The following is a 16,126-nucleotide window of genomic DNA, read 5'->3' on the forward strand; positions in this document are numbered from 1 at the left end:
CAGAATACCAATTTTGATCTACCATATGTGTATATATATATGTGTACAAATACAATCAAATCAAATGCATATACAAAAGTTTATACTCTCAAATTTGTGCCTTTCTTGTTTACTCATTGTTTTATTTATCTAAATAGCAAATACTATATGAATATGCTCCTGCCTAGTGAACAAAACAATTAATATCCAGTTATTAGATTTGACTTTAGGGCTTCAAGTAAAAAAGAAAAATAAAAAAAAAAAAATCAAATTTCCCAAATTTATTAACCTGCTAACTTGAAATACAAACTAAATCTATAGCAGCTTTTACTGTTCATATTTTTATCAAGATTAGTCACAAAACTCTTCTTTTATTTGCTAATAAACAGAAGAAACTTGGTTGAATTTGAAAATATTGAAACAAATCAAGAGCATGCACTCTTGAATCAACATCACGATCTTAGCATTCCAGGAAAGTGATAGTAATGATTGATGAACATGTCTGCCTTCCAAGAAAGAGAGATCATTTTGTGAAAAATGTTAACGCTTTTATTTAATCACATATTCAAAACTTTAAAATCCTTAAGGTAGTAGTAGATAATTGAGTTAAATACTTTTAATTCTTTAATAATAAATTATTAGAAAGAAATTATGATAATAAGAAAGGGATACATGACTTAAGAACTACTCCAGTGCTGCTAATCTGCCCATCATTATGTTCTCTTAATCTTAACAAACTTATCTGTCATATATATTATTACCATTCTCCATATCACAATCCAGATCCCAGCATCTCAAAAATTTGTAATTTAATCCAATTTTGCATAGCTCCAACCCCCTCATATTGAGACAATCTCTGAAGCAGCATCAACTATATATTATTTGGAATCAAAGAGGGTAATGTACTAATGTGGAACAAGTTGAGGCACATTAGGTGGTGTCATTTAATAAACTTTGAAACCATGTAACTTTCAATAATGTTATTGTTATTGTTAGGCAGAGATGTGACAAGCTTAACATATTCCAATAAAGTATATGCATGATCCACATGCTTTCTGGTTATAAGATAGGTGAGTTGTAATGTTTCTTGTGTTAGGCTATGGAATCAAATCATGAATAATTGAATAGCCCCTATATAAAGAGTTTCAATGGACTTGGACTGCAGAACACAAGCATTGAACTCACTCCAAAAAAAGAGTAGTGACAATGGCAAGCAAGTTGCATGTTCGATCAAACAGTTTGCCAAATGGATCTCATCCATGCTCCTCCAGAGTAAGAGATTAATTGAACAACCTCAAGGCTTTCGAAGCAACTTGGACGTCTAAGTCAATTGTCACTAGCTTGTCCTTTTTGGAAGATGTATACTCTTGTTTGGATGATCTTGTCAATGTTGCATCAACCCAAAAGGTAATCTCTCAATAACAAGGTGACAAATGCATTGAAGAAATCTTGGATATATGTGGCATCACAAGGGACACAGCTATGCAGATCAAGGAGAATGTGCAATTCCTTCATTCAGCTCTTAGAAGGAGAAAGGTTGATTCAACCATCGAAACAAGCATAGCTGAATTGCAATTGGTGGATGCAACTTTGAACATCCTTTTAAAAGAAGGTGCTAATGGTTCCAACATGAAAGTAGGACATGAGCAATTGGAGGCTTTGGAGATTGCAATTGAAGGCATTGAGATTACAGTAGAAAGCTTATTTAGGAGCATGATTAAGACTAGGACATCCTTTTTGAACATATTATCCCATAGAGACTATGTTCAAGTTCAACATAAAGCAATTCTGTACATATGTATATAACAAACACAATGCAATACTTATACAATCAAATCAAATACACAGAAAAGTTTATACTTTCATTACAATTGCAGAGTATAGCCAGTTGTATAGTGGATTAATTGCTTGTATTAATTTTATCTTCAAAAACAAAAGTATTAACTTTTCACTCCATCTTTTGTTCTAAATTATTTGCACCAACCAATATTATAGACATAATAAATATAGTGCATGAAGTTTTCTTTTGTATTTTTTGTTATTTGAACATAATCTAATTAAAGAGAAAGCATGTTCACTTGTCCCTCATGCATCAATCAACTTGTTCATGTTCATGGCTATGACTTTCCTTAGAATATTAAGATCTTGATGCTCAAAATATGCTTGTTTCGATACTTGAATCTTCCTTGATCCTTCTAAGAGCAGCTCAAATGTCATAATGAACGTGATATCATGTACATCATTTTCTTCATATTCATGAAATTTCTACCAAACATTACTGGCTTTTGTTTTCTCTTTTATTTCTCTATATTACATATTAAACGAACTCATTATAATTTCTTTTCATATTCAATTTTTCCCTTTTCGGTTTCTAAATTTTAGGGTATTAAATATATAAATAATTTTTCAAAAATAATACGTATGTATCAAATATCAACCACTAAATTAGTAAAAAATACATATTAAAAATATAAAATACATATCATGCATATTTTTTGTGTGCATGATTGATATTTTTATTTTATTTATAAAAGAACAATGCTAAGGAACCAAAAGGGTATTAGCCAAAAACCAGCCAAATACCTTTGGTGAATCCAAAATCTCTACGAGTTAATATATATGGATGTTTCTTCTGCTAAGTATCAGAATGTTTCTTTTTCATACTAAATAGATGTTATTTTATATATTTTTCGAATTCTTTTGTATTACAAATGTGAATGTCTCTATTTCTTTAAGAATTTCATATTTTTTTTTAAATTTTATAGATATTTAATTATTTTTGCTAAAATATAACTAGATATTTCTTTTATTAATTATTAGGATATTTTATTTTTCATATTAAATGAATGTTTTTTTTTATAATTCATGGCATGCCCGCCTTGTCCAGTGTAAATTATGACATCTCCTTCGTCCATATCATCCTCGTAGCCACCGGAGACAATAACACTCGTTGCAATTGGCTCATTGTTGGGGCTCATGGAAGCTGCCAGGTAATCAATGCCAGCCTAGATCTGACCGTGCAATCCAAGGACACACAATTCCATCTGAAAGAGGAACACGTCGCCAACATACACACCGGGAATCGCTCCGAAGATTCGCTTATCGCGGTTTAGCCAAAGATCCTTCATACTCATCATCTGCGCCGCACGAATATCCCCTCTTTGCCGCATCCACCGCGCCATCTTGGCATTGAAGGAGCCGCGACGGTCAACGACGAAGATGGCGGAACGGAAACCAAGGCGCGTGAATCCGCTTCGAGCGTTGCCTCAATCGGTGACGAAGTCGAAGGTGGACTTCGTGTTGAAGCAGTTGTCTTGGATGCGCTTGTTGAGGACGTCGCGGAGAGCATGGAAGTCGCCGGCGCTTCCAGCAGCATTGGTGCTGGTGAGAGAGAAAGGTCTGTGTGTGTGATTGTTGGAGGTGGGTAGGTTAATATGAAAGAGAAGATGAATATTTTTATAGATTTTAATTAGGTTTACTTAATCAATTTTAAATTTTTTAAATTTTGAATTTAAAAAATTTAAAATTAATAATTAATATAAATTAATGTGGTTTTGTTTAATTTTTTGCTGGTAACCTCTTGGTTCTATATATTTTTCTTTTTCGAATTCTTTTGTATTACAAATGTGAATGTCTCTATTTCTTTAAGAATTTCATATTTTTTTTTAAATTTTATAGATATTTAATTATTTTTGCTAAAATATAACTGGATATTTCTTTTGTTAAGTATTAGGATGTTTTTTTCATATTAAATGAATATTTTTTTTTATAATTCATGGCCTGCCCGCCTTGTCCAGTGTAAATTATGACATCTCCTTTGTCCATATCATCCTCGTAGCCACCGGAGACAATAACACTCGTTGTAATTGGCTCATTGTTGGGGCTCATGGAAGCTGCCAGGTAATCAATGCCAGCCTAGATCTGACGGTGCAATCCAAGGACACACAATTCCATCTGAAAGAGGAACACGTCGCCAACATACACACCGGGAATCGCTCCGAAGATTCACTTATCACGGTTCAGCCAAAAATCCTTCATCCTCATCATTTGCGCCGCACGAATATCCCCTCTTTGCCGCATCCGCCGCGCCATCTTGGCATCGAAAGAGTCGCTCGCGATGATCAACGACGAAGATGGCAGAACGGAACCAAGGTGCGTGAATCCGCTTCGAGCGTTGCCTCAGTTGGTGATGAAGTCGAAGGTGGACTTCGTGTTGAAGCAGTTGTCTTGGATGCGCTTGTTGAGGGCGTCGCGGAGAGCATGGAAGTCACCGGCGCTTCCAGCAACATTGGTGCTGGTGAGAGAGAAAGGTCTGTGTGTGTGATTGTTAGAGGTGGGTAGGTTAATATGAGAGAGAAGAGGAAGGTTTTTATAGGTTTTAATTAGGTTTACTTAATCAATTTTAAATTTTTTAAATTCATTCTAATTTTCTTTTATTTTGATTTCTTATGAAATCTGTTGACAAAAAAGTGAAAAACTAATACGTCTGATTTCTTATAGAGGCCCAATTTTTTAATCCGGCCAAATTCTATCTATTTATAGTTCTGTGGAAAGCAAAGATCAAAGCCTGATCATGAAGCAGGCCTAGCCTGGGCCTACCAAAAGAATTCAAATTATTTCTTTTTGATACTTTATAAAATAGAAATCTACATATAAACTAAGCCCATAAAATCCGGTCCAATAAAAATATAATAATAATAATAAGTTGAAGACGACCCATCACAAAAAATATAGAAGACGACCATAGTCTCTTAACAAAAAAACAAGGAGCATATGGTTAATACATATGTAAATTTTATATGGTTAATACATATGTAAATTTTCAACTTGAAACTCCTAACATGTTTTGATCTTCAATCTTTCTTATTAATGGTGATAGTATTGTGTTTGCATGTGAACAAGACACTATACGCTTCTAACTTTGTTGTTTATATTTATAAATTGTGTTTGCTGTCATGTGATTTATGAAGTTGAACAAGATACAGTGTACTTTGAAGAAGGAGGTCATTAATCAATTCCGAAAAATTCTCAAAGAAGGAGAGCTGTATTCTATATCTCGATTCACGATAGTTCCAAATATTGGTGCAGCAAAAGTTGTAAAGCATCGATATAAGTTGCTTTTTCGGTTTGACACGGAGGTTATTCCAATTTCTGATGATGAGTTTCCAGAGGCTTCATATTCATTAGAGACTGTTGAAAGTGTTGTTCAGATGGGACAAGATTCAGTCTACTTGATCGGTATAATTATGATTTACTATCTTAAATGTACTCTAATCACAAATAAAATGGATATGTATGTTATAAATCATCATTGTGTGTTAATCTCTTTCTGTTTGATGTGATCAGATGTCATGGGTTTCCTGATAAGTGTTCGTGACTATACTGATGTTGAACTTGACGATGGAAAAAAGTTTAAATTAGTTCTCATCCAATTGTATTCAAATGGGTTAGCATTTTATTTGATTGTATTTTGTTTGTTGCGATTTTTAGTATCTGATTTGGATTTTTTCATTCTTTATATGTCCGTATTCATCGAGTCTATTAATAAACAAATTAGTCAGTACTTATGTTGAACACGTCGTATTGTAGCTCTTATCTCACCTGTAATTTATTTGGAGATTTTTTAACAAAGATGCGGTTGGCTCTTATGAATGCTGTCTCGCAACCGCCAATCATTTTACTCCAGTCTGTCAAGGTCAAGATTTATGAAGGTATTCTGAATTTTCTTTTAGAATTCATTGTTTCGTAAAGAATTTCAGTACTAAACATATAGCTTCAAATATTTAAATTACACCTGATTTACATAAGTTTTATAAAAAATTAGTAGGTTATTATAATGTGTGAATAAAGTTAATGTTTTAATTAATGTCAATCTAATTATAAATGAATAGTCCCAATACTAAAAACAAAGATAATGTAAAGATTAGAAGCTATGGAGCATGTGATAAATATGATATTTTGAGTATAAACTCAGTCAAAAAAGAATTCTTAGAGAGGTTTATGCCCTTATTAATATACTATTGATAATAATATTTGATTTTATGACTTCAATTAGAATTATTTTCGGATGATAAAGTTTATTTTGATGTTATTTTTTTCACATAAAAATAATATATTGATTTTGATTATTTTTATTTTACCAATACTAGGGAAGGTTGTAGTTCAGAATGTAATAGATTGTACCAAAATCATGATCAATCCTGATATTCCAGAGGCTGTATGTTTTATTACTAGGTAAGCATGAATTTTTCTTCTAATTGGTGTTATGTATTTTGTGTATATTGACATTAATGTTGGTATTTAGTAACCTTTTTTGTGACTATAAAATATGTAGATTGGATCCTTCGGAGTCATATTTCATTGACTCTATCACCCTTGGTAATGGATTTATTGTTGCTGATGTCGATGATGATTTTGTCAATCTCTCTATGAATAGGAGTATTAAGGAATTAAGAGAAAATGATGCGGTTAGTGGAACTTAATTTGTCATTTTTAGGATTGTTGTAAACTATGTGTAACTTTGCTTATTATAGTTGTCTTTCTTTGAAATTTTGTTTTTGTGTTGCTCATCATTGTAATTATTTCTAATTCAATATTTGTGATATAGGATGGTTTCTTCAATATTGTTGCTAAGATTAAAAGTATATGCAACAATTTTGATTGGTGGTACTACTCATGTGTCTGTGGTTATCCTTTGGAGCTTTTTAGAAATCATTTCAGTTGTTCCGAATGTGGAAGGAAAATAAAGAATGCTGTGAAGAAGTATGCCCGATTTACTTCTAAGAAATATCATGTTATATAATTTATATGTGAAATTAGTTCATTGTTAAAAGATCTTATAATTATTTTATGTCTTAATTTAGGTACAAGGTTTTAGTAGATGTTGAGGATGCTACTGGAAGTGCTAGATTTGTTTTGTATGACCGTCCTGCAACGCTCTTATTCAGGAAAAAGCTCATTGAGGTTCTTCGGGATTTTGATACTGAGCACTCGGTATAGATATATATTTCATAATACCAAAACACATATTTTATACTTTTTCATTTATTAATGATATTTGGTCTTTTGAGTGACATTCATTTATTTTGGTTGACTTCATTTTTATTTTATACTTTTCTGGTTAATTGTAGGTTGTGTATGCAACCCCTTATCCACCATTCTTTGATGATGTAATTGGAAAGGAAGTTGTGTTTAAAGTAGACCGAAAAAAAGTTGAAAATAGACCAGATGTTGGGACATTTAAAGTAGTCAACTGTTCTGATGATCATGTGATTGTTAACAAATTTAAGACAGATCCTGTTTCCAGTGTTAGTAGTTCCATTCCATACTTTTACTTTGGACTTTGTTTACCGTGAATTGATCTTTTGTTCTTTCAAAGACATATAGTTACCATGCTTTTTTTGTTTTTCCTTTTTTATTTCTATCTTGATCAATTAACATTTTGTGTAGAGACTTCTCCCACCAACTGTATTTTCACCGATTTATGAGGATGTCATTCAAAATCCGCAGCCTCATGATGAAATATCATCTCTTGGTAGTAGAATCTCAGTTACTTCTGACAATATGGAATCTATTGAAGTTGATATGGAGGCTTTGGGTGCTGCATATAACCTTACAAAGCCGGTACAAAATAGTTTAGATTGATTTTGTATAAATATAAATGATATTAAGCATGCTGTTTGGATTCAATTTAATTAATTTTCTCATGTTTCTTTCGTTTCTTTTGGATCATAAAATTCAACAAATTGTAGGATCCTTGTGTTCTGTTGGCTGGTACAATTACATCTATCTCTAATGATAAGAATTGGTGGTACTCAGTTTGTTTGTGTGGTGAAAAAATAGATGCCGACCAATCTAAGCTCTTTTGTCACCTTTGCTTGACACATTGTTCTGATGGAGTTTTGAGGTTATCTTTTGAACTATGTTCATTTTTATTTATATATTGTTTAATTAGTAGATTTTTGGGTTATTTTTGGATTATTTTAAAATATCTTTACTGTTATTTTGTTATTGTAGATACAAAGTAAAAGTTTATGTTAATCACGCTGGTGGTTGCAATGCATTAATTCTCCATGATGGAGATGTGCAGCACTTAATGGGGCGAAAATGTTCTGAGGTTTTAAGAGATGATAACTCCTTTATCTTGGTTAGCTTCTTCACGAGTTACTTCTGAATGAGATTAATTTATTATCTATTTGTTACATTGATGCGTATAATTTATCTAAAAATTGTGAACTATTCAGATATGGATTTTGATAACAACTCATTTATTTCATATAGTGCTATAAGTAATATTGAGAATTTGTATTTTTTCCTGCTAATATTGAAATAAAATTAGTGAGGAGTTTATTCTTATCTATGTTATTATACTCCACTTGAATTTTAGTTGGATATGTTTAACATTTAGTTGTTTACTGTTTGTAATCTAAAACTGATGAGTGAGTTGTTTCTCTTGAAATTGGTAATGTATTTAGGAGTTGGTTGTGTGTGTGTATTTTTTTTTTTGTTAGTGGTATTTTTATTTTTAAAAACTTTTATGTCTTGCAGGTCACATTCTTAACTTTATTAGAAAACAAGACATTTAATTTTAATTTCATTTATGATGCTAAGTTAGTTTCTAATCTTTGAATTATTGATGTTGTATTTTTTATTGGAGATTTAATTCAATAAATTAATAATGTTGATGTTCTGCTTTTTTTTTTTTTCACCATGTTCTCTAGACTGGAACTCCTTATCTCTTATATTTCTACCTGTTAAATGATATATCTTTATTCATTTAATGTAAAAAAAAAATGTTGTAGTTAAAAGTAAAAAATTCTGTAAAATTCTCTCTGGTGTGATATCAATTGATGATTTCCTTAATTTGTATCTTAAAGATACGTCATGTGTATTGTTACTACTCTTTAATTTGTTCTCTTTCTGTGTCTTTGATTTTTTGGGTTTGATATTCTATTCTTTTTTTTCTCTGTATATTCAGATACTGACTTCTTTATTCTTCTATTGTCAGAATGAAGAATTTCACTTGGATGCATCTGATTTTTTGTACAAATTGATAGGAAAAAAATTGGTATTCATGGTTGATCCTCAACCCGTTGAGAGTGACACAATATGCCATGCGTATAATGTTTTTAAAGTTTCTACACATGAGTTTATGTTAAAGCTGATTGAACGTGTTGAGAATCGTGCTTTGAATACGGTTAGTTTAGTTTTCTCTATTGACTTCCAAGATATTTTTTAATAAGTGTTTGTTCACTTTTTTACTATTATGCGTAACAATGATATTGTCTTCTTTATCAAAACATGTATAATTAGTGTGCTATTGTTTCGGCCTCAAATGTGGCTTCTATTGAAGACACTGTTGCACATATTTCTGGTTCAGTATTACCTGATGTAAGTTTTCATCTCTGTGTTGTATTTCCGATCATTATTCCTTGATATCGTGTTTTTGTAGGACTGATTTTTTATTGCTTAAGTATTTCGTCTTTTATTAAATTTCAGTAAATTTAACAGATTTCATTTTTGTTGTCTTATTTCTTAGCACAAATCTGTTCGTGTGGTAAATGAAATTGTTTGCAACAAGAGATTGGCATCCCCATACCGTGATGTACCAAGATCTACAAAGCAAAAACTTGAAGATGCCTTTTCTAGGAGTATAGATGAAACTTGGAATGATAATGAGGAGACATCATCATCTATGAATATTTAAGATCATATTCAGTTGTTGCTAATGTGATTTGCCTAGAATGTTTAGTTACAATGTGTGATTTAGTTTCTTTGTGTTAAAGATATGGTGTTGTAGTTTTCTTGAATTGGGTTGTTGTGAGTTGGTTGGACTTACACATTCTGTTAACATTTTACTTGCTGAAGTTCTAAATTCAAATGTTTCCTTTTATTTGAGTAACCTACAATTTCAGTTGTAACTTTATTAGTAAATAGTAGAGTTTGTGTTCTAATTAAGAATTTTTAGTATATTACTTGCGGAATTGATGCATGCATTTCTAACAGGTGGTTTGGGAGACGCAGTTCTCCCAAAGAATTAAGGTAAATATTTTGTCCTTTTTCTTTGGTCTTATATCAACTATATCTGATCATTTGTAATTTATTAGGATTTTTTTGGATATCTTTCCTGTATATATGAATTAACTATTATTTTTTCCTTTTTATATTGGTATCCGAGTACACTGATTTCAAAGTGTTGTTTGCGGTGGAGTTACTGCAATTGATGGAGTTGGTTGTGTTAGGAAAATTACTTGCATTTGAGATCTTAGGTTAATAAATTAGCGACTTGCGTGTGTATGAAATTTTCTTTAATTATATTTGTTTTGGTTGTTATTTATGTTTATCTTCTTAATTGTGTTGTTTATATTTTTAAGTTGTATTTGTTGTTCCATAATTTATGAAGTTGAATAAGATACAATGTTCTATGAGATAAGATTTCTATAGCCAATTCTAAGATGTGCTCATCAAAATTAATGTTTTGAAAAGCAACGATACTTATGCAAATTATGAAGAGTTAGGAAAAAGTACTTATGTATTGAATGGTTATAGAGTAAATAAATCTGTTACATTTAGTTAAGAATTGAACAACAAAAGTACTTTTTATCAACGTAAAAAGTGACAATCCAAGAACACTAAAAAAACAAATCCAAAAGAAGGAACCGAAATTTTCAACCCGTGCGTGGCACGGGTCTTCTGCTAGTAATCATGCTAAAAGAGATCGATTTCGGTTAACAGAACCGCATTCTCTCTTTCATGAAGAATTCTTCTCTCATATGGAGTGTTTTCCTGGATTAACAGCTTCGTGCTTACTCGTTTGTTATTCACCCCTTTGCGCATACTTTTCTCTTTAGCTTCTTTTTCTTTTTCACAATACTACATATGGTCTGCCAAAAGGAGCAATCTATCGACGGCAAAGTTATTTCCATCAACCCTGATGAGGACGACAGTTTTGCTGCAGAAAATTTTAATTTGGTAGGAAAAATTCTGTCGGACAAAGAAGTTAGTTTCAACACCTGCAGAGTAGTTCTTCTAGGTATTTGGGGCCATCCGGAAGGAGTAGCCATTTCTGATGTTGGCAGAAACAAACTGTTCATCAGCTTTAAGGACGTGCGAAAAGGGATCCAAATACGGAATGGAGGGCCCTGGAGTGTTCGTGGACATCTTCTTAATCTGCAGATATGGAACGGACGAGAGTCAGTCTATGAAGTGGATCACAGGTATATGGAGTTATGGGTACAAATACATGGACTTCCACTCAATTATATAACAAGGAAAACAACAGAAATTATTGGTAAGAAATTAGGAACTGTGATGGAAACAGAAAATCCCAGATTAAATGATACACTACAGAGAACGTTCTTGAGGGTGAGGGTAACAATGAACATCACCAAACCTCTGCCAACTGGTTTCTAGTTAGCGACACAGAATCATCAAACTCTTTGGGTGGACTTCAAGTATGAGAGGATACAGGACATTTATTGTCTGAATTGTGGAATCCTAGGTCATACCAAGAAGGAATGTATGAGCCCAATGGCAGTGGCTAGCTGGGACCACATGCAACCTAGGTATGGGATGGGTTTAGGAGTTAATCGAGCCAGGGCCATCTCAGCCAGGGGGAAAGAGCAGGATGAGAAGGAAATGAACAGGGAATGGACTGAGGCTAAACAGAATTGTGAGGGGAGCGCGCCAGAATGGAGCATATGAAGGAGCATTCGGCCGAAGAGAGTAGTACGGGCAGGGGACTACAAATAGGGCCTCTGCGAAATCTCGAAGCAAATTCTGACCAACAGACGGCGTTAGGAAGGGAAACCCAGGGATCTAGGCTGCATGGTGAAGCAGGGGAAGCTTTGAGAAAGGGTGACAAATCTGCAAACACTAGAACTGACATCAGGAAAGGTTATGATAAGCTCCAAGAGATAGGTGAAGTTAGTTGTGCATTTAGGCCCAATGCCACGTTTTCTATGGAGCAGGCAGCCTCTGGACCTTTTCATTCTCAGATTATTCATATGGGGCCTCAGGAGCATCTTGAGGTTGAGGAGAACGAGGAGCGCCAACCTTTTCGTAATAAAACAAGGCTGAATGAGGGACGTTTGGATGAGCCCAAGCAGATGGAGGATTGTTTCCAGTGTCAACAAGTAGAGGATGATGCTTGGGGGAATTCCAAAAAGCTAACAATCAGGGAAGAATTGGAGAAGCTTTTTGGCAAGAAAGAGGCCCAAGCTAAGCATCATGGCAATGCGAAAATCAATAAGCAATCTGAGTTGGAAACACGAATCGTTAGGCATGGCGCAGGACAGTTGTGGAGCTATAGGGACAAACCAAAAATGAAGAGAATCGTTACTGTTGCCGGTAGAACCATGATTCAGCGAATGGATAATGGAGAGGAGTATTACGTCGAACTAGCTGAGGAGCAGCAACATATGGAAGAGGAGATTGCTGCTGGGTCGGAGCAGAGGAACGAAAGTCAACGTGTATTGGAGCTGGCTTTTGATATGGGGATGAATCTAAACTCTAAAAGGTCAAGGGATACGAGCAGCCTAGCAGTCTTTGTAGACAAGTTCGAGGATGATGAACAGCTAAAAATAGAAAAATCAGGTAAGAAGTTCAAATATGTTGCTGGATCAGTTATGGCTGAGGAGGCGGGCCTTATCACGCCCCACCAGCAGCCATGATTGTTGTCAGCTGGAACTGTCGTGGTATGGCGGTCCCATCGACAGTGCCTGAATTAAGAAGTATTTGTAAATCTCTTAGGCCGTCCGTTTTATTTCTTATGGAGATTAAAGCTGGTAATCTTAGTTGTGTTAGGACTAGGAGAAAGTTAGGTTTTGATAATATGTTTTGTGTCGAGTCCCGGGGATTGTCCGGAGGGCTCTGTCTTTTTTGGAAAAGTAATATAAATATTAATGTTTATGCTTGGTGTGACAACTTTATTAAAGCCCAGATAAGCACTGTTAATGATAATGTTTGGGAGGAAATTTTTGTCTATGGCCATCCTGATTTTAAGAGAAGGAATGAGTTATGGAATGAGTTAACTTGTGTAGATAATAATCTGCATGTGCCGAGGGCTTTTATTGGGGACTTTAATGATGTAATTGCACAGCATGAGAAAGTGGGATTGCATCCAAAGCCGACTAGTTAGATTGACACTTTCAGGTGTTTTCTAGATAAGAATGCTCTCATGGACTTGGAGTTACAAGGGACTAAATACACATGGTTTAGTAACCCAAGGAATGGTTTTGTTACTAAGGAAAGGATAGATAGAGTACTTGCTAATTGGGAATGGAGAAGAGCTTTCCAACATGCCACCCTTTCAGCTTTACCATCTATTAGCTCTGATCATATGCCTTTAGTTCTCAATGTTACACCCAGGGGAATAAGGAGCAGATGCTTTAAATTTGAGACTTTTTGGGTTGATCATGCTGATTGTGGTAATATCATCAGGAGAGGATGGAATAGTGTTTGTATAGTACGGTTGATCATTGGACAAATTTGACTCGAAGGATGAATAGTTGTAAGCAAGAATTGGTCAAATGGAGCAAGGTTAACTTTAAGAGGGCTGATGTTAAAATACAAAATCTAATGCATAGCCTTAAGCTAGCAGAGAAAAGAGAATACTCGGATACTCAGCAACAGGAAATTAGTAATTTGAAAATGGATATTATTAAGTTATGGAAACAGGAGGAAAAGTATTGGGGTCAGAGATCTAGAGTGAAATGGCTGAAGTTTAGCGACAAGAATACTGCTTTTTTCCATGCTTCTACCATCCAACGAAGGGACATGAATATGATTGAGAGATTAAAGGATATTAGTGGAGAATGGGTGTGTGGTGAGAATCAGATACTTAAGTTGGCTATTCTTCATTTTCAGAATCTTTTTAAAGCTTCCGACAACCTTGTTATGTCTGAATGCATTAGCAAAATCCCTATTAGAGTGACTGAAGATATGAATCGAGAGCTAATGAAAGAGGTTTCTGATCAGGAAATCAAAGAAGCTACTTTCAGCCTTGGAAGTCTTAAGGCTCCGGGTCCAGATGGATTAAATGGCCTTTTTTTCCAAAAGCATTGGGCAATTATTGAGAAAGAGGTTTCTGAAATTGTTAAGCATTTCTTTCAGGAAGGGGTCCTACTAAGTAGCATCGGAGATACTATTATAGTTTTGGTTCCTAAGACCAATTACCCATAAACTCTTAATCAGCTTCGACCGATCAGCTGTTGCAACTTTATATATAAGAATATAAGATCATTTCTAAGGTGTTGGTTATTAGGCTTAGAAGAGTAATAGATGCGATTGTTTCACCTATCCAGAGTGCTTTTGTGGAGGGACGCCTCATTCAGGATAACATGGTAATAGTGCAGGAAATGTTTCGTGCTTTAAATAAAAAAGGGCAGTATGCTTCCAGAAATTTAGCCGTTAAGATTGATATGAATAAAGCCTATGACAGGGTTGAATGGTCATTCCTAGAAGCAACTCTGAAAGCTTTTGGGTTTAATCTGCACTGGGTTAAGTTGATTATGATGTGTGTCTCGCAGGTTTCTTATAAAATTAAGATCAATGGTGTTTTATCAAGAAGTTTTCTGCCGCAGAGGGGACTAAGGCAGGGAGACCCCTTTCGCCATACCTGTTTATCATAGCAGCTGAAGTTTTTACTATTCTTATGGACAAGGCTAAAGAAGAGGGTATAATCTCTGGTGTCAGAATTGCTCCCACTGCTCCAGCCATTTCTCATCTCCTCTTTGCGGATGATTGCATTATCTTCTCGAAGGATAGTGAGGAGGAAGTTTATCAGCTCATTACTATTTTAAATATGTATACAGAAGCCTCGGGGCAGCGAATAAATGTTGACAAGTCTGGGATTACGTTCGGCAACCAGGTTCCGATCAGAAATAGAGTAGAAATAGAAGAGATCTTAGGGTTGCCTGCTTGGGATCAACCAGGTAAGTACCTTGGTCTTCCGACTCAGTGGAGCAGATCTAAGAATAAAGCTCTGAGGTGGATTGAGGAGCGAGTGTCTGATAAGCTTTGCGGTTGGAAAGAAAAACTTCTTTCTCAGTCTGGGAGGGAGGTTCTCATCAAATCGATTATTCAAGTGATACCTGCCTATGCTATGAATGTCATCCTCTTTCCTAAAGGTTTTTGTCACCGCCTTTGTCAGAAAGTGGCTAAATTTTGGTGGGCCTCTACTGGTAAGGATAGGGGTATCTATTGGAGGAGTTGGGATAAAATTTGTGCTAGCAAAAGGGATGGAGGAATTGGTTTTAAGGATTTTTACAGTCAAAATTTAGCACACTTGGAAAAACAAGCATGGAGAGTTTTCGAATTCCCTAATGCGGTCTGGGTTCAGGTGCTTAAGGCTGTCTATTTTCCGAATGAGGATTTTAAAGTAACTAAGGCAGGAAAGGGAGCATCTTGGATCTGGAAAAGTATTGTGCATGGTAAGGATTTCTTTTTGAGAAATGGGAGATGGTTGATTGGGAATGGAGAAAAAGTGAGAATCTTGGATGATAATTGGATATTGAACATGAGGAAGAGTCCTATTGTTATGAATGATGACATCACGTTTGTAAAGGAGCTAATTAGTGAAGGACAGAGGTGGAATATAAGCAAGTTAAGAAAATATTTTGATGGAGATACTGTTGGGAAGATCATTAGAACCCCGGTGAGTGTTATTGGCAGAGAAGACAAACTTAGTTGGCCTCTTAAACCAGATGGAAAGTATACTATCAAAACGGGATACCATGCTGCTTGGAAAGAGCAGCATCTCGATAATAACAATAGCCCATCAACTAGTGATTACTTCAAGGACTTATGGAGAGACATTTGGAAATTAAAAGTGCCTCAAAAGATCAGAACCTTTCTATGGCGGACCTCGCATAACATTTTACCGGTCTTCCAAAATCTTTATAATAAGAAAATCTCTAACACTCCTATCTGTCCTATTTGTTTGCAGGAACCAGAGTCCACTGAGTATGCGATGCTGCTCTGCCCTTGAACAAGGGCTGCGTGATTTGGAGCCCAAATTCAATGCTGTCCTACGGCCCATACTGTCTCATCTTTTGGAAAATGGGTAATGGATCTTTTTAAAAATATGAAGGTGGGCATAGGAACTGATTATGAACTGTGTAGCAGCAGAGTAGGTTTTTTGGCATGG

The 16,126-nt window shown here is 34.7% G+C and overlaps 2 protein-coding genes across 2 annotated transcripts; both read left to right on the top strand.

The window, feature by feature from the left end:
• On the top strand, positions 4,840-5,476 carry LOC110266945. The gene is made up of 3 exons (XM_021112036.1): positions 4,840-5,217; positions 5,326-5,425; positions 5,470-5,476. Exons 1-3 carry the CDS (start codon positions 4,944-4,946, stop codon positions 5,474-5,476), a joined length of 381 nt encoding a protein of 126 aa, XP_020967695.1. The 5' UTR covers positions 4,840-4,943.
• LOC107616470 lies at positions 5,438-9,685 on the top strand. The gene is made up of 12 exons (XM_016318423.2): positions 5,438-5,690; positions 6,129-6,213; positions 6,314-6,446; positions 6,587-6,741; positions 6,843-6,972; positions 7,110-7,286; positions 7,429-7,602; positions 7,731-7,885; positions 7,996-8,125; positions 8,987-9,175; positions 9,292-9,369; positions 9,518-9,685. The coding sequence occupies exons 1-12, from the start codon at positions 5,546-5,548 to the stop codon at positions 9,683-9,685; spliced, it is 1,719 nt and encodes a 572-aa protein (XP_016173909.2). The 5' UTR covers positions 5,438-5,545.

This window comes from Arachis ipaensis, chromosome B09 (genome assembly GCF_000816755.2).
Source record: "Arachis ipaensis cultivar K30076 chromosome B09, Araip1.1, whole genome shotgun sequence".
Taxonomy (NCBI): domain Eukaryota; kingdom Viridiplantae; phylum Streptophyta; class Magnoliopsida; order Fabales; family Fabaceae; genus Arachis; species Arachis ipaensis.